The sequence below is a fragment of the Psammomys obesus genome, unplaced genomic scaffold, assembly GCF_907164565.1.
Source record: "Psammomys obesus unplaced genomic scaffold, mPsaObe1.curated_primary_1811, whole genome shotgun sequence".
Taxonomy (NCBI): domain Eukaryota; kingdom Metazoa; phylum Chordata; class Mammalia; order Rodentia; family Muridae; genus Psammomys; species Psammomys obesus.
The window spans coordinates 5,974,341-5,985,852 of record NW_026596057.1 but is presented as its reverse complement, the minus strand read 5'-3'; the positions used below and the strand labels follow the sequence as shown (position 1 = coordinate 5,985,852).

General features: G+C 43.0%; 1 protein-coding gene across 2 annotated transcripts in view; it reads left to right on the top strand.

The window, feature by feature from the left end:
- The first annotated feature begins 39 nt into the window (after positions 1-39).
- The window catches only part of Nme7 (NME/NM23 family member 7), a 120,388-nt gene continuing 108,915 nt past the window's right edge, over positions 40-11,512 (top strand). For both annotated transcript variants that reach the window (XM_055624608.1, XM_055624607.1), the window contains exon 1: positions 40-103. In XM_055624608.1, the coding sequence (XP_055480583.1) occupies positions 101-103 (3 nt within the window). In that variant the 5' untranslated portion in view covers positions 40-100. The remainder of the gene's footprint in view (positions 104-11,512) is intronic.

Sequence of the window (11,512 nt, the reverse complement as noted above, 5' to 3'; positions counted from 1 at the left end):
AGGAAGGCGGGGCTTGCGTTGCCAGGGTAACCGGATCATTGGTGAGGTTGTTGTCTTCCTGTGTAAAGATACTTATTTCCTGTGCTGAGATCCACAAACTATGGTAAGTGCCACGAGAGGCCCTAAGGAAGGCTTCAGGGCCCTGGTAACTGAGTTCCAAGTCTTTGGGAGGTTGGGCTCTCAGGGGCGACCATCCATGCCTTCCTTCATCACCTCCGCATCTCGCTCCGTGTAGTTCCTCTGTCTCTGCTCTCCCTTTTTCTCGCAGCACCCTAACTTCCATTTTAGCGCCACTAAAACCTCAAGCTAGAGTAATGTAACAGAAAGAAAAGGGGACAGATTTGCAATCCAAGAACACCCGATGAGGCGTTATTTCGAACAAGCATGTTGTAGGTTTGCATCGCTCGTCTTTTGCATTTTTCAAGCTTGCAGCCTCATATCGACGTGCTGAAGTCTCAGCACTAACCTGGATCTGAATCTTCTTAAATACTGGGGTCTGATCTCCCAAGCGGTGGAGTTCTGCCTTGCATCTCCTCCCAGGACCGTTAAGTACAGGCAGTGCTTTAGCAGGTATGTCTTTCAGGGTTGTTTGGAGAGCTTCTAGAATTCACCAGCACCGCCTTAAATTGTGTGAGTAGGAACTGGGCTTGATAATTTGCATTTTAAGGAAACCTGTAGATGATTTTAACTCTCCCACTGCTCCAGCACATAGAGTTCTAGTTAACCCATCTTAAGTCTTCTCAGCACGTGAGCGTGGTCGACCGGCCATGGCAAAATGTTGCCTTCAGGAGGGGTATAGCTAGTATGTAAATAAGACGTAGTAAGAGACATTCCCGTGTAGCACGTTTTCTCATTGCTGTTCAGCAGTCCTTTTAGTTATCTAAGCTGGTCCTTAGTTGTGTGGAGACCTTTTCAAACCTTTACTTCACAAACCCGTCTCTCTTCCTCCTCTTTTCTCCTTCCTAGGCACTGGACAGTTGCTAATTGGCAATGTGTTCTGTATTGGATCCCAAATAATCAGTGCTTTTATCCGTCTGTAGCCTGTATTTCTACTTTAAGGCAGTGATCATCTTTTGCTCTCTATTCCACTTGCTTCCATATCCATCTGTGGTATGCAACTAGCATGTGTATATGTGTGTATGGTGTGTATACTGATTAATATGTAAAGTACGTTTCTTACTGTGACTCGTGAAACAGTTAAGTAAAAATTTTAGGGTTTACCCCTCCCACCTCACATCTAGATATTTCTCGTGTATCATTTGCTGTCAGTCCATTCTGAGAAACAGTGAGATGTTTAGAAAGGTCAGGGAGCTAGAGGTCCCTTCTCTCTGTGTGTGCAGTCTAGGCACAGGCAGATAGATGTATGTGACAAAGGCTAATGGTCTCCGTGGAGGATGGAGGTTGTTCGCTCTCCTGGTATGGACTTCTCGTCACTCTGATTTAGTTATATCGCTGGGATTGGGTGTTGGCTCAGTTGGTGAAGTGCTTGTCTTGAAAGCATAAGGACCTGTGTCCAGTCCTCAAAATGCACATGAAAAAAAGCTAGGCTTGGTGGCAAGTACTTGTAGTCCGAACACTGGAGGGGCAGAGACAGCTGCATCACTGCTTAGCCAGCCTACCCTCCTTGGTAAGTTCCAGGCCTGTCCCTAGAAACAAATAAGGAGTAAGAAACCCGACTTCAATCCTTGGGACCCACTCCCTGGACGGAGAGAGCCAGCTTCCGTAAGTTGTCCTGACTTCTACACTTGCAGTCTGTATACACACAACCATCATAAACAAGTGTAAAAGTTAACCTCTAAAAGGTGGGTTGTACCTGAGGAGGGACACCCAAAGATAGCTTCTGTCCTCTACACACACATGGCTATTTGTTCTTGTGTACCCATACACACACACATATACACAAACAATGAGTTCCCGGCCGGCTGGAGTTAAAAAGTGAGATCCTGCCTACACACACACACACACACACACACACACACAGAGAGAGAGAGAGAGAGGAAATAGAACCAGTTTGAGGCTGCGACACACCACACACACACACACACACACACACACACACACACACACACACAGAGAGAGAAAGAGGAAATAGAAAGAACCAGTTTGAGGCTGCGACCTAATGACATGCAGTCAAGGAAGGTCCTCATAGAGATGTGGTTTTCAAACTGAGATTTTCATAATGGAAAAGATCTCAGGTGGATCTAGAATATTCCATTCTGGAGAGTGAGTGCAGAGGTATATTAGCCTGGAGGAGAGGAGAACTGAGAGGGTGGGCAGGAACCCAAAATATGGAAATGTATGGAGCTTGGAAAGAATTCTAGATTTTATTTTAGATACACTAGTGTAATGTGTCTTATAAGTTTTATCTATTCCACCATTTAAATTTTCCCCTTGGGTTTACCTTTAAACTTCAGCCATATTAGTTTGATCAAACAGTGCCAATATTTTTCCTATCAGTAGCACTTATGATTGAAAATTTCTGGAAAATATTTTCCTTCTCTTCCCTTTAGAGACCAAATATTTCTAATTTCTCTCCTTATAATTGCCATTTTGTAACGTGGTTGTCCTTTTCTGGCTGTTTTTGGTTTCCATGGCAGCTTCCATAACATGTGTTGAGCACAAGTGGGTGTTGATGAGATGCAGTTTTCTCACAGGCTCATTTTTTTGGTTGTTGTTGTTATGATTCCATTGGGATAAAAATCCATCATGGCAGGGAGTCACGGCAGCAAGAGGCAGGCACAGTGCTAGGAGCAGGAAATTGAGAGATCACATCTTAAATCACAAAAGGAAGCAGAGAGAGAAAACTAGAAATAGGGCCAGGATATGAACTCTCAAAGCCCACCCAAGTGATGGACTTCTTCCGGAAAGGGTGTCTCTTCCTCTAACCTCCCAAAATGCCAACAACTTGTGACATAATGTTCAAATAGCTGAGCTGACATTTTACTCCCTGGCCTGCACAGGCTTATGACCATATCATAATACAAAGTGCATTTAATACAACCTTAAAAATCCCCATAGTCCTTTACAGTCTCAATACTGTCAAAAAGCTAAAGTCTCTTCTGAGACTCAGGATAATCTCTTAAATGTAACGTCCTATAAAATAAAAAAGTGAATTGCATACTTCCAGTAAACAACAACACAAAATATACATTAATGTTTCAAAAGGGATGAAGGGAGGCATAATGAGGAAATACGGGATCAAAGCAAGACCAAAACACAGCAGGGCAAATACCAAGTGCTGTAGCCCCGTGTCTGGTGTCAGGGACTTTAGTTTTAAAGCGCTTAAATGGCTTTGCCCCCCTAGCTTATAATGTATGATTTTCTTGTGAAAGGCTTGCACTGCCTATATGCAGCTTTCCTTGGCAGATCTGAGGCTCTTTATCACACCCCCTTGATGGTGCAGCAGCAACTGGTTTGAAGCATCATATTCTCCAGAAATACCCTTTCTTTCCAACCAGGTAAACCTCCATTGCTTTCTGCAAACATTATCTAAGTGACTTCATTTTTAAAACTGTGGCTATTTAAAGACCTTCTGTTAGTCAGATGCAAGACATTACAGCCATTAACCTGTACCGTGCTCCTCGTGTTTACTCTGGTACTTACACTTGTCTACTGCTGCTATTGTTATCTTTACTGACTCATCTTGCATTCTGTTTTAGTCACATTTCTTTATTCTTTAAATGTCCTTCTGTATGTGTATGTAATCGCTGTAGGCCTGTCGGGTGTATTTAAATTTGTTCACATTTAACGTGTGTATTATATATAAAACAGCTTTTCTCCTCTAGAAATATGGAAAACTACTTTGTCACCTCTTGTAGATTTTAATATATAGCAGTAAAAAATATAAGCACCTCTAAACTTCACTGCCTGTTTTCAGTCACTGTTATTATTTTGATGAAACATCCTAAGCACATATTCGTGTATGTGTGTGTGTATAATATTTATTTATATCATGTAAATGTGATCCTACTGTATACATTGTTTTTAAAATATATTTTTCTCCCTTAATAGCTCTTGTATGGTTTTTTTTTTTTTCTGGGTTAGTTTTAAGAATTGCATTTTATTTTTTCATTTTCTCTGATTGAGGCAATTCATGTTTTAATTTGTTCTGTTATCACTCTATCTAATGCATATCACAAACATCCGTTATTCTTTAGAATAGATTGGAAAGGGAATAATGAAGTCCATTTTGACGTGAGGTCATGATTGCCTTGTTTGAGTCATTCTCACAGTGCAGTGTTTCATAGCATTTCTTGTTGTAGTTGGGCTTTTACATTTTTTTTTCCTGCTCCCTTTAGCCAGTCTTAAAGGGGGTGGTATGACTCACATTTACTGTGGTGCACTTTACTCTCACTTATTCTCAGTGTCTTGAACAGCCGTACATCTCTGCATTCAAAAATGTTGATTATAAGAGATATTTCTCTGATTAGGAACCAGAGGAGCATTTGTCTGAGATATAAATATTTAGAAGGTAACTTGATACTGTCAATTTAGCTAAGTTTCCTCCATGCTTGTAAAACCCCCTCAGCCATGGGTTTTAACTGGGTTTACGGTACCAGACATGGATTCCCTCTTGGTAAGCAGCCTGGAAACCAATCAAGAGTGCTTGGTTTTTCCCATAACAGTTGCAGCCATGAGCGCACCTTGCTTAGCCAGTTGGTATTGTAGTTCCTAGGTCATCTGGGTACTGCTGGTTATTGATGCCTTTTCTTTCCCAGCAGCTGGCGTTGCATTCACTGGCACTAGGAAAGCTGGTCAGCAGGCAAGAAGCCTACAGCCCAGTTGCAGTTTGGTTTCTCTGTATCTTGCACCCAAGGTCTGTGGTGTGTTCAGCAATAGATTCTTTATCAACTAATTGTGGTGAACTATCAAGGTGAAGGGCAAGAGCCTGTATTGTGCAGGGAGCCTCTGGGATCTTTCTGACCAAAAACACAAAAAGAAGTATCCCACATCTGCCGTGAGATTTTTGTTTACTAACCCAGGGCTGTTAGGGACAGGCTTCTACTGTTTTGTTATTGACAGGTGTTAAGAGAGGTTTCAGAAATGGAGGCACACAGAGGAGAAAGTAATCCCTATGATGAAAAAATGTTAATTTTTGTTTATTTTTTACTTTTTCTAATGATGGTATCCAAGCCCAGAGCCTTGCACTGGCTGGGCAAGCACTCTACTACTGAGCTAAACTCCCAACTCAAGAAATGTTAACTACCTTGATAGCTTTCTCTGTGTTATTTTTATTCAGTGAGCTTTATGCTTTAACATGTGAATATGTATAAATCCAAAGTGAAGCTAGTGCATTTTAATGCTAAGAGCAATCCCTAAATTTACCCAAAGGCATTTGGAGACAGTAGGAAACCGTGTTGTTAAGGTTCATTGTTAGAGTTCAGCTTTGATACCTGTGCAGCTAAGTGTTTAACAGACTTTTTATTTCTTTCTTTTCTATGAATGTTAGTTTTTCTCATTGACTCATTTTTTATGAGCTTTGTGTCTATTAGAAAGTATTTTTGTATATCATAAATATTCCCTTTTTTTGAGACAGAGTCCGTGCTTTTTAGACTTGCATAAACTCCAGTCATTCTTGCTCTTCCCTTTACCTAAAATACTCCTTTTTTCCCCTTCATACCTGTGCTCAGATGATACCTTATCAGGAGGTGGGACTTTCTTGCCCACCCTCCCAAGGCAGCAGATGTAGCGGTTCTCTCTCCATCCTGCTTCCTTTCTTCATCTTTTTTTTTTCATTTTAGTGCCTGACAAAAACAAAGTGGTAGATTTTTTCAAAAGTAACGATAGTGTTTGAAATTTTGTAATTTTTCTATTTTGTGGCAATTAAGAGATTTAAGTAACCCACAGTGTCTCTGTAGGTTGCTATTATACGCATAGAGAAGAAAATTCTTAACTGTTGGGGGATAGAAAGGATGAACATCCAAAAAAGAATGCTTTGAAAAGATAGTTGAGAAGAAAGGAAGTTGACTTTCTATGCATATCCTCACTAGTCATCTAGTCATTTGCAGAAAAACAAGATAGAGAACTTTTTTTTTTTTTTTTTTTTTTTTTTTTTTTTTTGTCATGGCTTACCCAGTACTGTGAAAAAAAAAAAAAATCTAGAATTTTAGATCAAAAGCAATGGATGTTTATTGTGAGAGAAGCCTGGCTTCATTCATGCCCAGTCACTGTTAAATTTCTACTACCTGCCACTTGCTCTAGACAACCTCCAAACCCTTAAGGAACTAAAATGGCTGAGTTTGGAGAAGTATACAACTTTAGGGAAGAAGGATATGATATGTATGATATGATATGATATGATATGATATGATATGATATGATATATGATATGACACGATCTCAGGTATTGCTAATTATGAGAAATGAAGCAATTTTTAAGGCCGTGGAGTGAGGAATGTAGGAAGGACTGCACTGGATAGTCATGGAAACCCCTCTGCATTGCCCTGAGTCAAATTGGTCACGTAGCATCCTCTGGGGCCTCGAGAAGGAGAGTGGGCTAGTCAGAGAATTGTCTGTGTGAAGATCCTGGCACAGTAACATTATATGGACTGAGAAGGATGTATTTATGTGTTTAAGAACATACACACATAGCACTAATTAAAAAAAAGGGGGGTGGGGCATGGATTTGAAAGAGACCACAGGGTGGTGGTACACAGGACGGTTTGAAGGAAGGAGGGGGAAGGAGGAAATGATGGAATTATTATAATGTCAACAATAAAAACATTAAAAATTATACCGTGCGTGAGAGGGTTCAGCTTAGGACCCTGGTTCTCACCCCATGCGTCGAGACCCCTTTGGCAACCTTCTATCTCCAAAAATATTCACATCATTAGGAAGGCTGAGAACCACGGCTCTAGGACACAGGCCAAAACAGAGAGGAACGTGATGGCGGCCGGTGTGGAGAGCTGCCTGCGCTGCAGAGGTTAGCCCAGTGTGGCACGGCCCTGCAGTGCTTGAGGATGGGAAGAGACTTGGGTTTTTCTAGTCCTGATGGTTCTGATGCTGAGTTTCTTAGGCCATGAGCTCTAAACTGTGACTAGCTCATAAAAAAGTGTGACTAGGCCGGAGAGATGGCTCAGGGGATTAGAGCACTGTCTGCCCTTCCAGATGGCGCAGGTTTCAGTACCCACGTAGGAGCTAACAGCCATCTCTGAGTCCAGTTCCACGGGATCTGATGCCCTCTTCTGGCCCTCACAGGTACTGCATGCATATGCTGCAGAGACATCCATAGACACAACATAAAAACAAAATCTCAGAAAATGTATTGATACATGTACACACTGAAGATAATAAATCATCTCATAGAGGTTCCTTTTTTTTCTGCTGCTGTGGTGGTGGCGTGCGTGCATGCGCGTGTGAAGAGGCTCATGATCACTAATGTAGTCTAATCCCCAAATTTAGAGATAAAGAAACTAAGCTGAGACGCACTTACAGGCACTGTCTTCTGCCTCGTTGCAGCTTTTTGCAGCGGAGCATTCCCCTGGCTTGCGGTGTGCGCTTCCGAGTGCGTACTCGGCTGAGCCGTACATTCAGGTTGCAGTTACTATTCATTTGTATATGTGTGCGTGTGTATGCTATGATAATAATTTAAAAATAGCCTGTGAATCTGGATGGTGGGGTGTGGAAGGGATTAGAGAGAGGAGAGGTAGGCCAGTGTTACAGAAATATATTTTAATTAAAAAAAGCTTTAGTCAGTGCTATGCCAGCAGGTGCCCGCTTCAGTTTTTTACCATCCTCTCCTGTTCTAGGTTTTTTTTTTTTTCTCTATTCCTCTTTTATTTATTTATTTATTTTTTTTAATATCTTGCTTCTGTAGGAAAGAAAGCTATCCAAAGGGCAAAGATGAGAGCGGGAGAGATCTAGACATCCAAAACCCAGGAGGGAAAACCAGAGGCTTCCGAGCCCGAGCGGGAAGTAGAGGTGTCTGCAGTGACAGCCACCCCGCCCCCTGCAAGATCCCTCCGCGCTGTGCCGCCGAGGCTCCGGGGAGGGCGGCGCTGGTAGAGCCGCAGCCATCCTGCCCACAGGCACGGGGACGGCCGGCGTGTGCAGGGCTCAGCTCTGAGCAGCAGGGTTCTCCGCGCGCCTGGGAGGAACCCCGGAGCTCTGCTTCCGAGACTCGTCTCTGTGTTACGGCTGAGTTCCTGTGTGTGCGAGTTTAAATACCTCCATCTTAAAATTAAGATGCTTAATTAAACGTTACGTACAAGAGCTTTCAAGGAGCGTGATGAGTGATACAAGAACTGAAAAAATATTTTACACACACACACACACACACACACACACACACACACACACACCAAATCAAATCTTTATACCATGACGCTACTCTTGAAATAGCTACTAGAGCTTTTATCCTTAAATTGATTAGGTGTTGGAGGCGGGTGATGAGCGTTGGCTGTTACTCAGCTTCCATGACAGGAGGTGTTTGATCTTATAATTTTACCAGTGGCTAAAAATCAAGGCTTCAAACTTGTTTGAGAATAACCTGGGGAAATGACAAAAAAAAAAAAAAAAAAAATCAGATTTGTTCCTTCCCCTCCCCCCCATGTGAGGGATTAGAGGCTGTTGACCTGGCCTGCATGAAGATGATACCTTAGAACCAAGAGACAACCTCTGCATCCTAGCAATCGGAGCGGGAGGAGGCCTGGTGCTGGTCGCTGGCTTGGTGACCGCTCAAGGCGAAGCGGCCCCGCAGGGAAGCCTGGGTTGAGCTTTTTATCTAGAGCTCTGTGTTAGTTGTATTGTGCCACAGTTAGGGCCACGGCGTGTAACTTCATTTTCTTAAGTTCTAGGGAATGACTCTTGAGCTTTCTTGTAGCTGTGCAATTGACGCTTTAACTTCATTTTTGAAAACCATCCCTTTCTGGAAGATGAGCGACACACCCTATGTTTTTTTGTTTGTTTGTTTGTTTTTGTTTGTTTTGGTGTTTTACAAAAGTCCATGATTGACACGGTGCTCCTTGACTCAGCCCTTTGCAAGCTTCCTGTGATTTTGCTGGTAACCGCAGGACTGAGTGCAGAGCGGGTGTGTGACCCAGCTGTGGTTGACTTGGTGTAACCCGTAATGAGCACTAGGTGGCGCTCCTCACCGCGGGATGGTGGCGTGCTGTCAGGCCGGATGGCCTCTGCGGTCCAGTCAGTGCTGCACGCAGCTCCATTCTCGAAGAGCCCAGGCGTGCACGGCTCCACAGATCAGGTCTCACAGCGTGAAAGGTAAACTTGGTCTTCTCAAATTAAAAAAACCAACAATGTAAGTGATGAATTCTTCTGTTGGATTGAACTTGCAAATGGCATTTTTGGTATCTGTTATGCCACCAAAATGTCGTTTGACTTACTAAAAAAATGTAAGGCTTCAACATAAAATAACCTCTGAGTTAGGTGTTAGGTGAGGCAGTGCGTGGGGGGAAGTACTATCCTCCCACGCACCTGTTGAGGACCAGGCATCAGGGTTAGGAACACTTGCTGGCCTACGAGAGGCTTTCATCGCTGGAGAGCAGGGTGTTCAGGCCTGCAGCCACTTCGCCCCTGACAGTTTACTATCAGCACACCGTTTTCACCAATAACGAGTATTCGTTGCTCCTGACAGAAATGCAGGTAGAGTCAGTAGGGACACGAGTCCCTACCTAGTGCCGAGTGGTGATAGCTGCAGTGCGTGCAAATCCGTACGTACATTTGGTTTCTGCAGCAGCTGGCACAGGAAAGAGGGCTGAAACCCGAGCCAGTCCGCTTGTCAGCTCTGTTGTCGTCTCTCGCTGCACCTGAGGCTGTTTGTGCACATAACTGCGGTGGGCACTGCAGGACTGGCGTGAGCTCCAGGTACCCTTGTGTGCTGCCCACTTCCATCAGTGGAAGCAAGTGTTTTGAGAAGAGCACAGCCTTCGCTGTGTGCAGACTTTAAGCTCTGTGTCAGCGACACTGCTTATCTGTGCCGTTGACCCCAGAGAGAAAAATGAGTGAGAGCGTGTTCTAGGATGGATTGAACTTTCGAGAGGTGTCAAGGTCAGCTTAAGCACCACAGTGGGGACAGGATTCCTGGCCAAACTCCATCTTCCCCATCATAGCTTTCTACTTTTTATCTCCCTGGAATAGTTTCACGCTAGCTTTTTGGATGAATGGCTTCTCCTTGTCCTGGTTCTGATTTTGTCTTATAGGGAGACCTTAACTGTCTCTCCTAGTTGAAGGTGGGTTCCTTACCTCTCTTTATTTAAAGTTTAACACATATACTTATTTATTCCCTTGTCCTTAGAGCATTTATTATGGAAAATATTATCTTGTGTTTTACATTTTATGCAAAGTATGAGGAGAGATAGAAATCGAGTAGGCATGGTCTATATTAATAGGGCCCTGTCCATTTTGAACATCCTAAGTGTCTGTTGTCATGCCTGACAAAGAGACGTCATTAATATTTATTAAGCAAATGGAGCGATGGTAAGGTCAACCTTTTAAAATACCTAGCTCCCCCTTTGTGATTGCCAGCGGGCAAGTGCTGTTTTTCAAATTTATTCATATATTTATTCAAAAAGTATTCAGTTGCATTTTCTATATACTGTGGATATATGTGGTCCTTTCAGATGCATTCTTGAACCAGACATTTTAGCAGGGAAGATATGCAGTAAGCATTAAATATCTTATCTGTTGTACTTGGAGATATTAAATGTTACAGGGAAAGTGAGCAATGAATGCTGTGACTGGTGAGCGCTACTGGTGGACACGGTGTAAAGGAAGGTGCCAGGGCCACTCTTGTAGAGAAGAAGATGAAAGTGGAGCAAAGACTTGAGGATGAGAAAGGGTGAACCATGGAGGTGTTGGAGGGGAAATGTTCTGGGAAGTGGAACAGCCAATGGAAAGACTCTTGGGTGAATACAAGGAATTATGTGGCTAGGGTAAAGTAAGCAAGAGTGGCCATTCTGGAAGGTCATCGCAGACACATAGTTAGGAGACAGGTCTTACAGGGTTTGGCCGAAATGGAGATATTTGGTATTCGTGCATCAGAAGAGTCAATATTCCAACAGGGTAAGTAGGATGAGTGTGTTCTCTGTTAAACTCCCAGAAATTGGCAAGCTCATTCTAAATTTGATATGGTAACATGAAGGACTCAAAGTAGCCCAGACACTGTATGTGTGTGCACATGACTGTATGCGAGGAGGCCACAGGTCAATACTGCATGTCTTTCATTTCTTTTCTACCTTATTTTTTGAGATAACCTGGAACTCACTAAAAGGCTGAGGTGGCTGGCGAGCAAGCCCCATCTCCACCTCCCAAGTGCTAGAATTAAAGGCAGTGCTGTCATACCTGGTTATTTTACATGTGTGCTAGGAACCAAACTCAGGTTTTCATGCTTGCATGTTAAACATTTTACCAACTGTGCCATCTCCTCAGGCCCAGGCAAGACAATTTTTTTAAAATTATGACCCTGGAAGACTTACCTTTTCTGATTCAGAAGGTATAAAGTTTCATTATTCTAGATAGTGTGATATGGTTTAAGAGATAGGCTTAATGCTGAGTGCAG